Here is a 21,240-nt window from a genome sequence, read left to right on the forward strand (position 1 = left end):
ACTGCATCATGGTGCAGCTTTAGACTAACAATGAACCACGTTTAGATTAATGTGCGGAATCAAGTTAGTGAGAAACAGGGGAACCTCTCTGTGGCTAGTCAGACTGAGCTCCAAAGATGATGATTATGGCTGAATAGGGCCAATTATAACGGTCTTGGGGCATCACTGCAGAATGTCTCTGCACTCTGACCTAGATCCAACTTTCCACTGATGCGTTTTAATGGGCTTCCTCTATTATAAGGCTAGAATTATGCATTGTTAAGCCTCAGCATTAATTCCTTAGTATAAAATGGCTCATGCTATTTGCACCAAATCTGGCTTAGGCGTATATGTGATAAGTAGCTTTTACACGAGACAAGTGCCAAGCACTGACTATCTTCAACGACAGGAAGCCTAATTACCGTTGCTGTTTAATCACATTATCATTGCAAAATCCCTCTCTAAATCCTCTGGGGTTACCAGGGAACAGAAATGTTACTGTGTGGCCCAAAGAAATGGTAAATCCTATTACAACACAACAAAAGATGAGGTATTTTGCAACAAATGCCTCAGCTTCTCACTCACTGTAGCTGCACCATTACTTACATGGCTAAAAATAGGAGTAATGCAATACTCTACACATGCCTGGATAAATACAGCCACAACTCCATTTAAGAATCTCATCACCATCCAGGACAAAAGCCAGCATGCTTGGTACCTCGACTACTGGCCTAGGATCTACACCCCCTTGCTGCACCATATACAAGAAGGATTTTTTTGTTAGAAGTTCCAAACAAACAGGTTCCACAATTCAGGTGTCTAGTCAAACATGCCAAAATTGGTTCATACGTTAATTTATTATTGATATCGGAATATTCTCAATATTGCAAAAAGCTCAATTCAAGCCAAATGCAGAATTCGTACCTTAAGTTACGGCGATCTGTGTTGAAGCGTGCTGGTAGTAAGCTGCCTAATGTCCGATAAATGAGGAGGATCAGAATAGTCATTGTGGGCTCAGGCTCTGGCAAAAGTCGTTGGTGCAAGACTTTACTTGTTTCATTCCGCACTTGGACTACATGCTCTGTTTTTGAGGTAGGTACAGCTGTGTGGACAAAAGAATGCAGTGAGGTGTACTTTCAGTTTGACTAAAAGACAGCAAAAGCAGAAAGTGAATTAAAAATTCTTCATGGGTTCAGCACACAATTACCAAAAATTTCCATCATACAAACAATGATATAAGATATCAGGTACATAACCTTTCATCATATTCAGCTGAATTGTTTTAATGAAAGGTTATGAACTTGAAATGTTAACTTTGTTGCTCTCTCCACCATGCACCCAACCTATTTCTTGGCCCTTCTGTTTTTATTTCAGATTTCTAGCATCGGTATGTTTTGCTTTTGCATGAATATTTTGCCTTACTTATGAAATCGGCACAGTGGCGCGGCGGTAGAGCCGCTGCTTACAATGTCAGAAAACCGAGTTCGATCCTGACTATGATGTTGTAAGTACGGAGTTTGTACGTTCTCCCTGTGACCGTGTGAGTTTTGTCCGGATGCTCCGGTTTCCTCCCACACTACAAAGAAGTACAGGTTTGGAGGTTAATTGGCTTAGATAACACTGTAAGCTGCCCAAGTGTGTAGGATAGGGCCAGTGTGATCGTTGGTCGGCACGGATGCCGTGGGCTGAAGTGCCTGTCTCTCTAAAGTCTAAAGTCCAAATCCAATCAGCGTTCACTTGTGTGCATTTTCAGATAATCCCGCAGCATAGATTGTTATGTATCTCAGTTGCAAGTACATAGCTAGAACTGCAAATATCATGTGTATGAAGGAACTGCAGATGGTGGTTTAAACCGAAGATAGACACAAAATACTGGAGTCACTCAGTGGAACAGGCAGTCTTGCCCTGTTTTCACCCATACACGTTCATCTATCTATCTATCTATCTATCTATCTATCTATCTATCTATCTATCTATCTATCTATCTATCTATCTATCTATCTATCTATCTATCTATCTATCTATCTATCTATCTATCTATCTATCTATCTATCTATCTATCTATCTATCTATCTATCTATCTATCTATCTATCTATCTATCTATCTATCTATCTATCTATCTATCTATCTATCTATCTATCTATCTATCTATCTATCTATCTATCTATCTATCTATCTATCTATCTATCTATCTATCTATCTATCTATCTATCTATCTATCTATCTATCTATCTATCTATCTATCTATCTATCTATCTATCTATCTATCTATCTATCTATCTATCTATCTATCTATCTATCTATCTATCTATCTATCTATCTATCTATCTATCTATCTATCTATCTATCTATCTATCTATCTATCTATCTATCTATCTATCTATCTATCTATCTATCTATCTATCTATCTATCTATCTATCTATCTATCTATCTATCTATCTATCTATCTATCTATCTATCTATCTATCTATCTATCTATCTATCTATCTATCTATCTATCTATCTATCTATCTATCTATCTATCTATCTATCTATCTATCTATCTATCTATCTATCTATCTATCTATCTATCTATCTATCTATCTATCTATCTATCTATCTATCTATCTATCTATCTATCTATCTATCTATCTATCTATCTATCTATCTATCTATCTATCTATCTATCTATCTATCTATCTATCTATCTATCTATCTATCTATCTATCTATCTATCTATCTATCTATCTATCTATCTATCTATCTATCTATCTATCTATCTATCTATCTATCTATCTATCTATCTATCTATCTATCTATCTATCTATCTATCTATCTATCTATCTATCTATCTATCTATCTATCTATCTATCTATCTATCTATCTATCTATCTATCTATCTATCTATCTATCTATCTATCTATCTATCTATCTATCTATCTATCTATCTATCTATCTATCTATCTATCTATCTATCTATCTATCTATCTATCTATCTATCTATCTATCTATCTATCTCCCTCCCTCACTCACTCCTGGCGTCAGTCTGAAGAAGGGTCCCGAGCCGAAACGTCACCCATTCCTTCTCTCCAGAGATGCTGCCTGTCCTGCTGAGTTACTCCAGCATTTTGTGTCTATCTTACTGCAAATAAAACATTGTTGATTACCTTTCACTTTGGATGGCGATAACATGGATGTTGGCAGTTCAACATGTGTCTGAGCATCCCATGTGGTCTGGCCACGGAAGAGTCCACTGTGATATCGAGGGAATCTCTTTCTTTTTTTGATGCCATTCTCCACGTGATCAATTGTTAGAACTGAAATAGAAAACCATGCACGAGGTTCAATGGGATTAAGTATCAGGGTTTATGACTGGAGTTGACATAATGTAAAACACACATCAGTCTCACAATTAAAATTCAATATTAACAAATGATATACAGGCATATATGTTGCACTTGAACAACCATGAACACACAACCTGTATAGAACATATAACCTGTTATATCAAGGATGCTTTTTATTTTGTACAGAATATATTTTTCAAGTTCGTTTACAGACTATCCAAAATGGTGGTTCTGATTTGTTTCCACAAGGAATATTTTTTTATCTATCCAAACAATATGTAAAGAGCCTAGAAAACAAGCAGCAACCCATTGTGACACGCACCTTTGTGCGACTTTTAAAAATTGGCAGATGGTGGAACAAGCTTGATTACATCATAGCTTAGGTTGGAGCTGTCAACTTATTAAAATTAACATGTGAAACGATGGCTCAGTGTGAATTTACATGTTACAAGTTACATTTTAATATTTACATAATATTCATTTATAGAATGTGGACACGCTTGCAAAGTCAACATTTATTGCCTAATACTAGCTATCCATGTGAAGATGGGGCGAGTAGCCTTAATTTTATCAATTCAATTCTTTACATACAACCAAGTGTTTCCAAATCCAGATAATGGATGACTTAGAGGGAAGCATGCAGGTGGTGACTTATATTATACCTTCTAAGAGTGCAGTTTGTGAGGCATTGTCAAAGAAATCCTGGTAAGCCATTGCAGTGTATTTTTAGATAGTGCACAATTAAACCATGCTGCACCAATGGTGAGAAGTGGATAGAGTATTAATCAAGTAGTATGCTGCCGGTGGATAGTGTTAATCAAGTATGTTGCATTGTTAGAGAGAGGGCGAAGGTTCTTGGGTGTCTTTGGAACGACATTCATCCAGGCAAGTGGGCAATATTCAATATTATTGACACATACCTTGGAGATGGTGGAGAGACTTTGCAGAATTTAAAGGCAAATCAATCACCAAATAATATCCAGCCTCTGATTTATTCTTGCAGTCACAGTTCATTTAAGTTTATTGGCAATAATGATCTTCTTAGTGATGAGGTTTACTGATGGTTAATTCAGTTTAATGTTAAGGGAGGTGTTTAGATTCCCTCTTGAAGATACCACTGCTTGGCAGTTGTAGGGCACAAATGTTACTTGCTACTTACTAGACCATGCCTGAATATTGCTGCATGCTCTATTTCATTATCTGCGGAATCGTGCATGTAATTGAACAGTTCACAAATGGCAAACATCTCCACCACTGACCTTATCATGCCGGGAAGGTCATTGATGAAGCTTGAGAATAAAAACAAAACAGCTTTCATTACGTGTCTATGAACTTTGATGTCTCTGTGGCCTGCCTCTCTTTCCGGGTGTTCCAGATAGACTATTCAACTTCAATAATATAGCATACATTGAAAACTCCAACTTACAAAGTATTTACATTTTATCTCAAATTTAAAAAGAACGGCAAATCAGATTCTTATACAAACAAAATATTCGTGCAATGCTTTTAGGTGAATTAAATAGTGGTTGTGAAAAAATTGATTCATTCTCCATGAATATAATCTGGTCTAAATTTCAAGACTGAGTGGCCTTTTAACTCTATGTGCCATTAATATGGAACCACATGCTGTGATATTTTCTAAAATAGTTACTTACTAATATTAGGGGTTACAATGGCAACTGGATTCAGGTAGGTAAGCTTCATGTTTTGGGCCAGTGTCCTTGCATACATCTCAAATATCTCCATCAGGTGAGCAATCCCTTGTTCCGTCTGCTGAAGGCTATTCCAGTGTTCCCCGTTTTCTAGATCAAGAGTGGCACTTCCTGCTCTTAGGAGGTTCTAAAAGAAATGGGACAGAAAATAATTATTGCTGTAACTTGGCACATCAAAGAGCAACTAATATGGGTTTTTACTGCCACTGTTAATTTTGGACAAAATACTGTGGTAAAACCAATCCAAAAAAATAAGATAACCCATGTTTAAGAAGGAACTGCAGATGCAGGAAAATCGAAGGTAGTCAAAGGCAAATTCTTATACAAACAAAGTCTGAAGAAGGGTTTCGGCCCGAAACGTTGCCTATTTCCTTCGCTCCATAGGTGCTGCCTCACCCGCTGAGTTTCTCCAGCATTTTTGTCTACCATAAGATAACCCATTCCCACTTTGCCTTTGCCTCCCCCTCCCCTCTCCCCCCCCCCCCCGCCGCCATATATTTTCAAAGCACTAATATTTTTATAAATTGAAGGGCAGCATAGAAACAGGCCATTGGGCCCACTGAGTCCGCGCCGACCATCGATTATTCCACGTATACATCCACTCACTATGCAATAGAGGCATATTTACAGAGGCCAATTAACCTACAAACCAACGCATCTTTGCGATGTGGGAGTAAACCCACACGGCCACAGGGAGAAAATGCAAACTCCACATAAACATCACCTGAGGTCAGGATCAAACCCATGTCTCTGGCGATGTAAGGCAGTTATTCTATCTGCTGCGCCACCCCAAATATTTATTGTTGTGCAGTATAAATATACATTTTTTAGATGATTATAGGTCCAATCTACTCACTACCTGAAATACTTCACAGTAAATGTAATACCAAAACAAGGTTGTAGAAAAAGGCAGAACAACTTATTTCCAACATTGTGTTGATGAAATGACATTGAACTAGATTTGAACACCATCCTTCATTTAACCTATAGTAAAAGTTTCAGCCATTTAAAAAAAATCAACAATATCTCATAATGGTACAGAGGAGAACAACAGGCTATCTGAAACCCCACTGAGCAATGCAACATGAATATTAATCAATGACAATGAAGGATTCAGAAATAGTCAAAAGGCAGAGTAAAGGTTGAATTAGTAAATTCAATGTCAACTTAGAAAGTCTTGGACCAAATGAAATAGATTTAACAAAAAAGAAACAGCATGATAAGTAAAGAATTGACAGTTGGTTCTCTTAACTTAAAAGCAGAAAGAAGACCAACTTAAAATAACTGATTTGTTGAAGAGGAGGTATATATTGGCAGCCATGAATAACTATTGCATTACTAAAACAACTTTTATTCTTTCAATCACTAAACTTAATTATTGAATTTCATGGGATAGAGGAAAATCAGTGCAGTCAACTCTTCAAGCTTATTTTCCTCTTGCTGACAAATCCTGGCTGATCTGTAACCTAATAAATTGCTTGCAATTACCTTATAGCCTTTTGATTCCCAAAATTATAATGGAATATCCATTTAAGATTTAACATTAACAAGATACTGAGCACCAACTGCTGTTTCCTGGTATTAAGTTCAGAGAACTGACTAGCAGATTTTGTTAAGCTCCGGGTGCAGAAGTATTTTAAAGTTTAAAGCCTTAAATGTTTAGATGCACCCTAAAGTCTCAGATTTCACAAACAGTGAAACTATTTTCAATGTCCTCTCAATTCCCTTTGATGTAAGAACATAAGAAGTAGGAGCTGGAGTCAGCCATTGGCTCCCTGAGTTCGATGTCCATTCAACAAGACTAGGCTGATCTTTGACCTGTGCACCATTCTCCTGCCCTTTTATCAAATCCCTTGATTCCTTTACTACCCAGAAATATATAGATCTCTGTTCTTCATTTCAATTACTGGGCATCCTCAACTCTCAAGGGCAAAGAATTCCAAAGATTTGCCACCCTTCAGGCAAAGAGATTTCTCTTCACTTCAGTCCTTAATTGTTTATTCATTCTTTTGAGATTGTGACCTTTACTTCTGGACTCCTTAGCCAGAGGAAACATTCTCCCTGTATCTACCTTGTCAGCCGCCTGAAGAATTGTGTGCATTTCAACAAGATCACTTCTCATTCTTCTACATTTGAAAGAGAGGATTCTCTTCTTCTCTGACTGACAAATCATCCTGGAACCAGTGTGGTTCATTGAACTCTTTCTCTGGCAAATATATCCTTTTTTTAAGGAAACAGAACCAAACTGTACAATTACTTTGCAATTTCTGTTTTTTTCACTTGAGTGGATGACCTCACAGATCATCAACATCATGCTCCACTTGCTATACTGTTGTTCAGACACTTATCCTAATTCATTTGAAGTCTCTTTCGATTCATATCACTGCTCAGATTTTGCACTTAGTTTTATGCCATCTGCAAACTTGGAAATAATGAATTTGGTGTCTTCAGCCAAAATGTCAGTATACTTTGGGGCCCAAGGAGGGACAATGTCACAGCCTGCCAATCTCCGAAGCACATTGTGTAGGTAGGAACTGCAGATGCTGGTTTACACCGAAGATGGGCACAACATGCTGGGGTAACTCAGCGAGACAGTCATCATCTCTGGAGAGAAGGCATGGATGACGCTTTGGGTTGAGACTTAGTCGGAAGAAGGGTCTCGACCCAAAACGTCACCCCTTCCTTCTCTCCAGAGATGCTGCCTGTTCCACTGAGTTACTCCAGCATTTTGTGTCTCTTAGTTTATAGTTTGATTTCTACCTGCTAACTAAGTTATACTCGTATATTATTCCTGATTCCTCCATGCGCTCTAATCTTGCGTGGTAACTTATCAAGCGCATTACGCAAATCCAAATGCACAGCATTGACTTTCTTCTCTCATCTACCCTACAAGATGCATCCTCCGAGAATTCTAATAGATCAGTTAACACGGCTATCCTTTGATAAATCCATATTGATGCTACTCATTCATTATTTAAAATTATCTTGACATCACTTGCTTTATTATAGATTGTAGCATTTTCTCCACAACTATTATCAGGCTAATGGGCCAGTCGTTCTCTGATTTTCCACTCCCTTTTTTAAAATTTATAGTGGGGTCACTTGTGCTCCCCTCCAATCTGCAGAAACCATTCAATTGTGGAATTGTATAACATGGTAAAGTGGAGCATACACATATGTCACCTCCTACAAAACACTAGGATGTTCATCATTAGGTCCATGGGATTTATCAATTTGCAGGCTCATTGACTTCTCTAGTACTACTTCTTAACTAATACTTATTTATTTTATCCCTTCATTTGTGCTGGAACCATAGTTCTCCATTATTTCTGGGAGTTTTTTGTGTTTTCTGTGAAATTTGATATGCAGTATTAGTTTTAAATCCTCTGTCATCTCCTGTTTTCCCCATAATAAAATTTCCACTCCTATCTCTGAGGGGCCTGTATCTGCAAAGCTATCTTTTAATTTTGTATACATATAAAAGCTTTTACAATCTGTATTTTGTTTCTCACTCATTTACTTTCCCTTTCTTTACTTAATTTCTTCGTCATTCTCTGCTAAATTCGCAAAATACCTCCAATTCGTTTTTTGTGGCCAGTTTATATACATTTTTCTGATATTAAATTTTTATCTTTAATTTATCTGAAATCATGGTTAATCACTTTTCCCGTTGTGCTTCTGTATCTTGAAGCAATGTACACTTGTTGCAAATCATGTATTGTTTCTTAAAATGCCAGTTGATGTCATACTCTTTAAAGCCAAAGTACTTTCACTCAAGTAGCATCTCCAGAGAACGGTGACTTTTTGCATTGGGTCTTTTCTTCAGACTGATTGTGGTGATGGGGGGGAAGGGGGAGAAAGCTGGAAGAAGGGAGAGGCAGGGCAAAACCTGGCATGATAGGTAGATACAGGTGAGGGTGGGGGAGTGGGGGGGGGGGGGGGGGTTTGATAGGCAGGTAGTTCGATAAAGACCAAAGAAAAGATAAAAGTTTGGAGATGAAGATAGAGGAAGTGCCAATTATGAAGCCAGAGAAAGAATATAGGTGGAAGGCGAGGGGGAGGGAGAAATGGGGTCTCATCATGAAGGTGACATCATGAACACAGGGAAGGGTGGGTTTTTAGGTTGGTTACCTAAAATTGGAGAATTCAATGTTCATACCATTCGCATATAAGCTACTCAAGCGGAATAAGAACTGTTTTTCTCCAGATTGCCTCACTCTGGCAATGAAGGAGGCCCAGGACAGAAAACTCAGCATGGGAATAGGAAGGGGGAGCTAAAACAGTCAGCAACCTGGAGATCCAGTAGGCTTTAGCAAATCGCAAAGTGTTCGGTGAAATAGTCACTGAGTCTATGCTTGGTCACATCAGGAGGTGCATGTCTCACCTGGAAGGACTGCTGGGGTCCTTGAGTGGAAGTAAGGGAAGAGATTTAGGGATAGGTGTTGCATCTCCAGCGGTTGCTGGGGAAAGTACTGGGGGGGGGGGGGGGGGGGGTTAGATGGAAAGGCATCAGTGAACTAAGGAGTTGTGGAGAGAGTGGTACATGTGGAAGCAGAAGTGGATAACTGGTAGTGGGATCACTTGGAAGGTGGCAGAATTAACAGAGAATGATATGTTGGATGTAGTTGCTGGTGGAATGAAAGGTGAAGTCCGGGAAAATTTTCTCCTTGCTCCTTCTAGGGGGAGGGATCGTGAACAGAACTACAGGACACAGAGGAAAGGAAGTTGAGGGTTCCGTCTATAACAGCAGGGGGGAAACAATGGTTAGTAAGGAATGAGGACATCTCGGATGTCCTAAAATCGAAATCTGTGGTGGAGATGGAGAATCTGAGAGTGGGGATAGGGTCTTTGCATGAGGTAGAGTGGCAGGAGGGCTTGTACTTCAAAGTTCCTCATTTGTTAAAGAGTCATGAATGGGCCTAAATATAGTAGCATTCCCAGTTTTAACAATTTGATGGAGAGAAGGACATTGGCGAAGCAGCTGAAGATGTTTTGACCTAGAACACTGCACTGAGGAATTCCTGCTGTGCTTCTGGGATTGGAACGAATGAGCTCCATTTATCAAGATATGTAAAGGAAAGAACAAAATCCATGTCGTAAATTGATTTCCTGACTTTTCGTTTACATATCTTGCTGCTCACTTTATTTCCTAGTCAGGTCAATAAGTTAGCTGTCATTCCTTCCCAATGGTCTTTTATGAGGAGTTCATAAAATGCCTTCTTGAAGCCCTAATAAATTACAACCATGGACATTGCTGCATCCACTTCTTAAATCATCTCTTCAAAAGCTTTAATCTGGTTCAACAAGCATAAGCTTTCGTTTACAAATCTATGTTGGTTGTCACTCCTTCCTTAATAACAGATAGAAACAATAAAACCGACAATTTGAGTGCAACTTCCTGGTGCCGTTTTTGCAGAATTAAAAGCACAAACTGCTGAACAACTTGTGAAACATTACAGTTCACAATAGTTCTTCCTCATTAACTGCTACACTCCTATTACAGCTTTTGCACAATTGAAATTTTACAGTTTGTCATAGTGATGTGCTGTATCTCGATGTGCTTAGCTTCAGAGTAAAACACATTCCATGAGGAAAATAGTATAAAATTATTCATTTGATTTCTTTCCTGAGGGCACTGATCTGTAAACATCTCTAAACCTCAATTCATTACCGTGCCTTTGACATATTGTTAAGATAGTTATGATTAGACTTCCTTTATAAAGTACCCTTTGACTTACATCATGTAGCGCCATAAGTCCTGATTAGTACAATGCTACAAATTTGAGTCCTCAGCATTGCAAGTATACTTATTTCAGCTTAATAATTACAAGGTAATCATAGAAACATAGAAAAATAGGTGCAGTAGGCCATTCGGCTCTTCGAGCCAGCAGCACCCTGTTCCTGCTTTTTCCCCATATCCCTTGTTTCCGTTAGCCCTAAGAGTTAAATCTAACTCTCTCTTGAAAACATCCAGTGAATTTACCTCTACTGCATTCTGTGGCAGAGAATTCCACAGATTCACAACTTTCTGAGTGAAGAAGTTCTTCCTCATCTCGGTCTACTCCTTATTCTTAAACTGTGACCCCTGGTTCTGGACTCCCCCAACATCGGGAACATTTTTCCTGCATCTAGCCTGTCCAATCCTTTAAGAATTTTATGTTTCTGTAAGATCCCCTCTCATCGTTCTAAATTCTAGTAAATACAAGCCCAGTCGACCCATTCCTTCATCAGAAAATGCTGGAAACGCTCAGAATTTGTGAAAAAATGCTGACTGACCGGCTGATCATTTTTAGCATTATCTGTTTGAATTGCACGTTACATGGGAGAAAAAATATATCTTCATAAAATAATGAACTTTCACAAGTCTAAGTTTTCATTATGACCTATTTTATTTTGTACTGCAACAGGAACAGATTTTCTTTACAGATTTGAATTCAACTATTACCTTCTTGGATGCAAATCTGTTCTGCTGGATAATGGCTCTCATTTCCTGCAGGTATTCTAATCAAGTGGCATGGTTGTTTTAGTATTGTCTCCTGCGATGTGAGTGTTGCTTGCAAGGTCTGCATTTAATGCCTATTCAACTTTCCTAACTACCCTAGAGATACCGGTAAAGGTTTGGCTCTCTTATTTTAAAAATGGGAAGCTTAGAGCCAGCATTAATGATAAAATGGTTGGTATCTTTCAAGATGGTGTGTGACATGGAAGGGGGTTTGCAGGCAGTGGTTACATGATCCTTCTGCTCTTGAACTTTTGAATGGCACAGATGGCATGTTTAGCAGATGCTGTTAAAGAAGCCTTGGCAAGTTACTGGATTCAGTTGAGGGAAGTTTTTAAAGAGGCAGATGGTTGGACAAATGCGAGACCACACAAAGGAATGACCAGAGTGAGGCCACACACAATTTGGAGGAGCAACACCTCATGTTCCAGTTGTGTAGTTTACAACCTAATGGTATGAACATTGAATTCTCCAATTTTGGATAACCCACCTACAAACAAAACCCCCATTTTCCCTCCTATCCTCCCCTCTTTCCCACCTAGACTCACACCCATTTCTCCCTTTTAACATATATCTCTTCCTCTGGCTTCACAATTTTCACCTCTTCTATTCTTATCTCATACCTTTTTTTCTTTTTATCTCTGGCTTTTGGCCAGCCATCTACTGATCAAAACCCCATCCTCAGTATCCACCTATCACTCGCCAGGCTTTGTCTTGCCCTTCCTCTTTTCCGGCTTTCTCCCCTTTCTAGCTTTCTCCTCACCTCCATCGCATTCAGTCTGGAGAAGGGTCCCAACACGAAAGGTCCCTTATCCATGTTCTACAGAGATGCTGGTTAATCTGCTGAGTTACTCCAACACTTTGTGTAAACCAGCATCTGTAGTTCCTTGTGTCTACATTTGGCAAGTTGATGTTTCACAGTTGCTGGATGTATCAATTCAGGCCAAATTAAAGACACCATAAAATGGAAGATCCCTGCACTTGTCAGAATTGTTTGACCCGTGTCAGCTGAAATGTACAGGCTTTGGATGGCGCCAGCCAGTCTAGGCACAGACTGGTATGCAGGATGGTGAGGTATCCAGGTGTTCTCCTTGTTTCTCCTAAATTGATAAAATGTATAGCAGTTTTGCAAACAAACCCTAAATGCATCATTTCGATTGGATCGCTGCAAGAGCATTGGAAATAGTATAAATAATGTTGCAAGACGGTCATCCTGTTAATTGATGATTGGCCGAACTGTTAAGCCTTGGAGAAACTGTTTGAATCCCAGGGCACATGTTTCAATGTTTATTCTTGTTTGCTTCCTTCTAGAAGTTAATTTCAAATATAATGTATTCAAGATTGTATTATTGGGTTAGGGAACTGTCTATTATATACTGTTATTATTAATATGTTTGATTGGTTCATAAAGAGACCACCCCCATGTGGTTCGGCCCCTCAATGTTCGGGGACCTATAAAAGGTAGCTCCCACGAGGTCCGATGTCGATCTTCTGGAAGAACGCTTGGGACTGCGTGACCTTTTAGAATGTCTCTGCTTGCACGAGGCTAGAAGGGCTTGGCAAAGCAGATAGGATCGAACCCGCGGTGGTTAGGTCTAGTAGTGGGGAACTGTCGTTGTGTTTTCCAAAATAAAGTTTAGTTGCGCAAGTGCTTGACTCAGTATTTTATTGACTGAAACTAGACTGGGGGGAGCTTAGAACAAGCTATTTACAGATGCACACATGTAAACCTGTCCACTGTTCTTCCTATGAGCATTGTGCTACTGACAGATATTACTATAATTTAGCCCAAGTACTGCGCAAGATTTGTGAGATCTGGCAGATGATCAAAAGTTGCCATTGTTGTAATACATTTTTATTGAGATTTAAAACTATCTATTTCTACAAAGGACAAATTAAATTTCTTCAACCATATTAGCAAATTGGATTTGAATTATGAACCTTCCCTACTACTCCTGTTATCTTCAGGTATTCTTGATTAGCCTCATTCCATAATGAAACTGCAAATCATGAGGTCCAATTTTCTTATATTCTTTCTCTCCAAGAGTTGGACTCAATTTGGCTTTGGAACAAGCTCACTAAGTTTCACACTGAGTTTTCCTATGGTTTCCACTGATAAGAGTGACACATTGGCACTGACAGAAAAAGATACAGACAGCGTCTCTCCATGCTACATCTGTACATTATTTACCAGGTGGTGCAGGAGAAATATAAATGAATTTGGCACGGATTTCAAACCATGCTAATGAATTACATTAATATGGTCATTTTCATTTTGGTTAGAATATATTTTCTCACCAATTACTCTCAACATTTTAAGTCAACGAGATTTAACAGGCTGCCCTGTCTTCTTCAGCAATATCATTTCTGAACCTGACTGTGCTAATACTGGCTCTTGTCCACAAACCTTCTCTTCATCATTCTTCCACCTTACATTTTCAATTTGACTTCAATGAACAGATTATTATTGAGAGCAGCCTTCTGCTGTCAGAGTTGTACAACGCCAGATGGTGTTAAACTGTTCATCTTATGAGCTGTGTACATAAACAAGAGTTGAAAGAAAGCCAGACAGACATTACCATTTACACCAGATGGGAATAAATTGTTGCCCTTTACCTGGTATTTGCTGTACCTGAGTTGGCAATGACTTATAAGCAAATTGATGTTTTGTACTTCATAATGTATGTGGCTAATTCCTTACAATGTTTACCTCTGTGAAGTGTACATCCTGTGTGGCTGTAAGATTAAATCCACTTTGTCTGCATTCAAATCCCAACATCTTCAAGAGAAGCCGGTATGTAATGTAGATATCATTTCCAAAATAGTGGTCTATATCCTCTGTGACTGTCCGTATATGTCGAGCCAGTTTCTTTGCCCCTATAGTGTCTAGTTCAGTTTCATTCCTTTCCAGACTTGCAAGCTTTCAACATATAGAAGGAAACAAAGACAAACGTCAGTGTCATTGAATCAAATAAATTAAACAAAATTAACTCTTAGTTTACTAGAGTTGAGAATCAAATGCAAAATCTACTGCTGGCCCTCATCTTCCCTCATTGATAGGTATTTACATGTCTTTGTGAGAGAACATGCGTGTTATTCATCAACATGCCATTCATCTTGTCGGGGAGGGAAAACAAACACATATAAAAGCAATTATCCTTCATCAGAAATATCAGCAATAAATCAAGCAAAAACTGGACCTATACTAGCCGGTGGAGACACTGCAGAGAATTAAAGACAAGACTTAGACTTTAACTTTAGATACAGTGCGGAAACAGTGAGTCCATGCCAAGCAGCAATCACCCCGTACACTAGCACTATCCTACACACCAGGGACAATTTACTATTTACAGAAACCAATTAAACCTACAAACGTCATTGGAGTGTGGGAGGAAATCAGAGCACCCAGAGAAAACCCACGTGGTCACGGAGAATGTAGAAAACTCCGTAAAGACAGCACCCATTGTCAGGATCGAACCCGGGTTTCTGTCGCTGTAAGGTAGCAACTCGACCGCTACACCACTGTGCCACCCCCATTATAACCTGTGTTGAGGATGAGGGTAAGGATTTGTTTTCTCAGATTTCTCCCCCATTCTAGCCCTTTTTATTGAAGGGTCATGAAATGTTCTGTTCACAGTTCATTCAACTGAAACATTGGTTATGATTGTCTCTCTATAGCTACTGCTTGATCTGCTGAGTAATCCCAGCATCTTCTGTTGTGTGTTTATATATCTCCTCTGGAAGGAGACATGGTTTTTGTGGAGATGGGCTTAAAAATAATCACAAGATGCATCACATTTATGTCACTCAGGCTGGATTAGAGGATCCTTTCATTTGTTTCATTGCTTGTGTATCCTGCACAAATTATGTGAATGTTATTAAAGGCATCATATACAAAGATTAAATTGTGGAAGTTTACAGCATGAAAGATGGGGTTTTTTTCAAGTCAATCAAGCATGCAGTGTAAAATATAAAAGTGAAGGAGTACCTCAGTGGGTCAGACACCATCTGTAGAGGGAATGGACAAATGACACTTCACCTCTTCAGAAGAAGGGTTCTGATCCTATGCACCTCCCATTTATTCCCTCCACAGATGCCAGCAGACCTGCTCAGTCACTCCAGAACTTTGAGTTTTACTCATGTTTCCAGCCTTTGGAGTTCTTTGTGTTTCCAATCAGCCATGCTGGCTTGATACACAAATCAAAGCTTGTCACACTGCTTTCCATAGGTTGTATCTTCCTCCACTTCCATGTATCTATTTAACATACTCTGAAAATTTTCTATGGTCTATCATTCCATGTTCATAGAAGGTTTAATATTTCAGCCGACTTGTTTATGTAGTGATATTATATCTTGATTTAAATATGTAAAAAGTACTGGTTAAAAAAATACTTTAAAATTAAACTTTCAATGGGAAGCAAAATAACCTGTTATTCATCAACAGAAGTCAATGGTGAACACTGATTTACAAAGCACCCTACCCAAAGTCACCATACTTCATGTATGAGATTGTTTATTGAACAATTGTCTTTGAGAAGAAAATTCAGAAGGTGCAGAGGATGGTGAAGAATTAGAGGAAGTTAAGACATTCCTGCCACATTCTGAAGTTGCCCAAGTGAAAATACCTGTTCTCTTTATTATCCAAGTCATTCTTACAATGCTCACGTTGAAAAAAACTGAATTGCAATACTGTAATTGGAGATTTGACTAAAAATATTTTTCAGTTGTCTTGCAAGAAGGATGGAATCGAGTCTGAAATACAGGAATACTTTTTAGGAATGTTGAAGGAATACTTACGTTCTCTGCTAGTTGTGTGAAGGGCGGAGATGTACAGTTAAATAGATCTGGCTCCAACCAGCCTTGTTCTTCCCCACAGTGTCGAATTGCAGTACCTGAAGAGGATAGTAAGATTAACACTCGAGAAAGTCAGGTTTTTCAACAAACTTCTACACCAAGCCAAGCACCATTGCATGCTGCAGATGCCGAGAAGTGCGTTCAGCTCTGGCTGAACAACTTCTAATCTTGTGTGTGGACTCAACAAGATGGATACCAAGCCAAGCAAAGCGACACACAATCCAGCAGTGAGCAGAGTAACTTACCATCAGCTCGCATCTCTGCAAAGCAAGGAAAAGAGGGAAAAATACCAGTCAAGACCACAAAAAGAAAAAAAAGAATGGAAAACTACGCATCCCAACAGACTGCAAAGAGAGACTGAAGAGATGCCACAGGCAAGACTTCAAATATTTCTACCAAACAAAAGGTAACATTTGGAATGATTTTGTTCACAGGACGAGAAAAAGTACTGAAAAATTCAGAGAAATACTAGAAGTTGAAGCTGTTCTGTTTTAAGCAAAACTATTTACGTTAACCCAAAATAACTCATAGGCATCAAGGACTGTGAGAAGGCCTGGTGTTAAGACAATTCAAAGAGAAGAATCATAGTGGAAAAATATAAACAAAGTGGAAAAAGTTACAGTGAGTGGCAGAATTGTTAAGACAGACAGCAAAAAAGTACACGTAAATAGGTGACTATGTTTGCATGACAAAATGAGTCAACCATGGTAAAGGTCTTGGCAAACTAAGTTTAAAATAGTGCAAAAACAACTATGATGAATTAGGAGGCTGCAATTTGCTTATATAAAGTATTAATTTCATGTGAACCGTTAATTTTAAAGAATGTGTCTATCTGTATCCATAGGCTTTGGAGATTTCTCATCAGAAACATAACCTAAGTCAATGTCAATTTTTATGCATTTCCAAAGTTTGACTGATTTGTCAAAATGTTAAGGAAAATGCTTTGTCAAATTCTCCAGTCATACAAATCCAGCTTGGACAAGGCAGCAAGACATACCAACAAAAACAAAATAATGCTGCTTGTGTTTCATGGTCTAAAGCCATTGATAAGCACCAGTGCTTTGCTTCCTAATGTTATGCACCATCCTCTTTCTCAGATTTTGATTTTAATGTCTGAATTGAATCAAACATTTCTCACACTTCATTGATGTAAAGCATGATCTCTAGACATGTAAACCTACATCCATTATTTTTTGGGTGACTAGTGATAGGCTCTCAACATTAGCTGATATTCACTATTGCAGCCTCGCCAATGATCTGTCTGTCTTTTCGTGTTTTTTGTTATTTGCAGTGTGTTTTAAAATTAAAAAGTATGTGTTATGGTTTGTTTTATGTGGGGGGTGGGGGAGGGGTTGGGGGAAACTTTTGAAGTTGTGAATTTGTGGAACGCTGCCTCAGAAGGCAGTGGAGGTCGATTCACTGGATGAATTCAAAAGGGAGTTAGATAGAGTTCTTAGGGCTAGTGGAATTAAGGGGTATGGGGATAAGTCAGGAACGCGATACTGATTGTGGATGATCAGCCATGATCACATTAAATGGCGGTGCTGGCTCGAAGGGCCGAATGGCCTACTCCTGCACTCTATGTATCTATGTAGGTCAAACCTGCAAACATGGTGGAATGCCTGACGATAATTGAACACAATAGGCACTCACCAAGGGACCCTTTTGGACACATCACGCCTGCTTGAAGTCCAAATTTAGTTCGTGGCCACCAAACACCAGCCTTGAGCGATTTGGGGCATCCGTCGTATATCACTAAAGAAGAGCAAAACAATAAAATACATTAAACATGAAAATGATGACTTTAAATCAACTTATGTTTTATATGCTGCAGCTGTTAAATCATTTCATACAGCCCACAACTATTAAGTAGAACATTAATGAATTAAGTTGTGCAGTATTTTCCTGGAATCAGGCATTTCAACCACAATGATTACTCATGGGTGTCTTTCACAATAAGTAAAGTAATGAGGTATCAAATAATTATCAAAAAATCACTTCCTGATGTGCTTTGTTACAAAGCAGAATCACTGTCTTAAGTGAGGCCTGCTAATGGTTAGCAAAATAGCATTTTAATAGGATAAAAATTATATGCATTAATTATTTGAAGATGCAAATCTCTCTCTCAACTTCTACAAATTAATTTTCCAACAGCGTGTGTATCATTTCTTCAATAGCTGAAAAACAGACAGACTGACTTCCAATGGTAAAATTTGAATTTAATGAAATGATCTCATTGCAATTCTTCCATGTGGTACAGGTACATACGTTTTCTGTAGTGTGGGGAAAGACATACTATTCAACAGCTTTGGTAAATCATTATGAAAAATCTTCATTTTGTACACTACTAGTACAATTTATAGCTGCACACAGACATCCCATTAAGAGCAAATGGTACAATGTTTGATTTATTTAAAATTCTGGAAAATACTCTATAGTTAGGCAGCACCTGCAAAAAAAAAATTATCGTTTAACATCAATAACCGTTCATCAGAACTAAAAAAAGAGAACTTGCAATTGTAACGTTAGTGAAGGGAGGGAGACAGGAGGACAAAGGAAGCATCTGTGATAGGATTGAGGCTAAAAGAAAATGGTTGACACAAATACGATGAATTCAGATGGGATGTAGGCTGCTTGTTGATAGCAGTCAATGATTGGAGGTGTAAGTAGAGACAGAAAAGTAAAACAACAAAAAAAAACTTGTGAGATACAGAAGACGGCAAATGCTGACAATCCGATGTAAAGGGGAATGCTGGGAAAGCCCGACAGATCGACCAGCACGTAGAGAAGGAAAACTGAATTGCATTATAGTGCCATCCATAATGTTTGGGACAAAGACCCATCATTTATTTATTTGCCTCTGTACTCCACAATTTGTGATTTGTAATAGAAAAATCACATGTGGTTAAAATGCACATTGTCAGATTTTAATAACGGCCATTTTTACACATTTTGGTTTCACCATGTAGAAATTACAGCAGTGTTTATACATAGTTCCCCCATTTCAGGGAACCATAGTATTTCGGACACAGCAATGTCATGTAAATGAAAGTAGTCATGTTTAGTATTTTGTTGCATATCCTTTGCCACTGCGATTCATGGACATCACCAGTTGCTGGGTGTCTTCTCTGGTGATGCTCTGCCAGGCCTGTATTGCAGCCATCTTTAGCTTATGCTTGTTTTGGGGGCTAGTGAAGGGAGTTTTCTCTTCAGCATATAAAAGGCATGCTCAATTGGGTTCAGATCGGGTGATTGACTTGGCCACTCAAGAATTAACCATTTTTTAGCTTTGAAAAACTTTGTTGCTTTAACAGTATGTTTGGGATCATTGCCCTGCTGTAGGCCAATGACTTTTGAGGCATTTGTTTGAACTTGAGCAGATAGGATGTGTCTATACACTTCAGAATTCATTATGCTACTACCATCAGCAGTTGTATCATCAATGACGATAAGTGAGCCAGTACCTTTAGCAGCCATACATGCCCAGGCCATAATACCCCCACCACCGTGTTTCACAGATGAGGTGGTATGCTTTGGATCTTGGGCAGTTACTTCTCTCCTCCATACTTTGCTCCTGCCATCACTCTGATATGTTAATCTTCATCTCATATGTCCACAAGACCTTTTTCCAGAACTGTGGTTGCTCTTTTAAGTACTTCTTGGCAAACCGTAACATGGCCACCCTATTTTTGCAGCTAACCAGTAGTTTGCATCTTGCAGTGTAGCCTTTGTATTTCTGTTCATGAAGTCTTCTGCAGACAGTGGACATTGACAAAACTACACCTGAAGTGTTTCTGATCTGTCAGACAGGTGTTGGGGATTTTTCTTTATTATATAGAGAATTCTTCTGTTATCAGCTGTGGAGGTCTTTCTTGGCCTGACCAGTCCCTTTGCGATTGGTAAGCTCACCAGTGCTCCCTTTCTTCTTAATTATGTTCCAAACAGTTGATTTTGGTAAGCCTAAGGTTTGGCTGATGTCTCTAACAGTTTTATTCTTGTTTCTCAGTCGCATAATGGCTTCTTTGACTTTCATTGGCACAACTTTGGTCCGCATGTTGATAAACAGCAATAAAAGTTTCCAAAGGTGCTGGAAAGACGGGAGGAAAGACTGGGTGCTGAGAAATCACTTATACATGCATGAAGGAGGCAATTAAACAACCTGAGTATTTACAAACACATGTGAAGGCATGTGTCCCAAACATTATGGTGCCCTGAAATGGGGTGACTATGTATAAACACAGCCCTTTAATAAAATCTGACAATGTGCACTTTAACCACATGTGATTTGTTCTATTACAAATCTCAAATAGTGGTCCAGAGGCAAATAAATAAATGATGGGTCTTTGTCCCAAACATTATGGAGGGCACTGTAGACACAAAATTGAAGGATTTTGTTCACCAGGTTAATTCCCGAGATGGCGGGACTGACATATAATGAAAGAATAGATCGACTGGGCTTATATTCTTTGGAATTTAGAAGGATGAGCAGATATCTTATAAAAACATATAAAATTCTTAAGAGATTGGACGGAAAAATGTTCCCGATGTTGGGGGAGCCCAGAACCAGTGGTCACAGTTTAAGAATAAGGGGTAAGCCATTTAGAAGTGAAATGAGGAAAATCTTTTCCACCCAGAGAATTGTGAATCTGTGGAAATCTTTGCCACAAAAGGCAATGGAGGTCAATTCACTCTACGTTTTCAAAAGAGAGTTAGATGTAGCTCTTAGGGCTAACGGAATCAAGGGATATGGGGTGAAAGCAGGAAGGGGGTACTGAAGGGCCAAATGGCCTCTTCCTTCACCTATTTTCTATGTTTCTAAGTTTCTAATGTTGGAGTAACTCATCAGGCCAGGCAGCACCTCTGAAGAA

The 21,240-nt window shown here is 38.7% G+C and overlaps 1 protein-coding gene across 4 annotated transcripts in view; it reads right to left on the reverse strand.

Annotated features, from left to right (window-relative positions):
- celsr3 (cadherin EGF LAG seven-pass G-type receptor 3) overlaps positions 1–21,240 on the reverse strand; it is a 209,611-nt gene that overhangs the window by 59,946 nt on the left and 128,425 nt on the right. For 3 of the 4 annotated variants that reach the window (XR_004414675.1, XM_033037099.1, XM_033037097.1), the window contains exons 16-22: positions 18,026–18,127; positions 16,618–16,632; positions 16,316–16,410; positions 14,229–14,438; positions 4,963–5,146; positions 3,128–3,277; positions 904–1,081 (exon numbers count right to left, since the gene is read on the reverse strand). Coding sequence is in view for 3 of the 4 variants with exons in the window: in XM_033037099.1 (XP_032892990.1) it covers positions 904–1,081; positions 3,128–3,277; positions 4,963–5,146; positions 14,229–14,438; positions 16,316–16,410; positions 16,618–16,632; positions 18,026–18,127 (934 nt within the window). In the remaining variant the exon portion in view is untranslated. The remainder of the gene's footprint in view (positions 1–903; positions 1,082–3,127; positions 3,278–4,962; positions 5,147–14,228; positions 14,439–16,315; positions 16,411–16,617; positions 16,633–18,025; positions 18,128–21,240) is intronic. The other variant, XM_033037098.1, reaches the window with a different exon arrangement.

The sequence above is a fragment of the Amblyraja radiata genome, chromosome 18 (genome assembly GCF_010909765.2).
Source record: "Amblyraja radiata isolate CabotCenter1 chromosome 18, sAmbRad1.1.pri, whole genome shotgun sequence".
NCBI classification, from domain to species: domain Eukaryota; kingdom Metazoa; phylum Chordata; class Chondrichthyes; order Rajiformes; family Rajidae; genus Amblyraja; species Amblyraja radiata.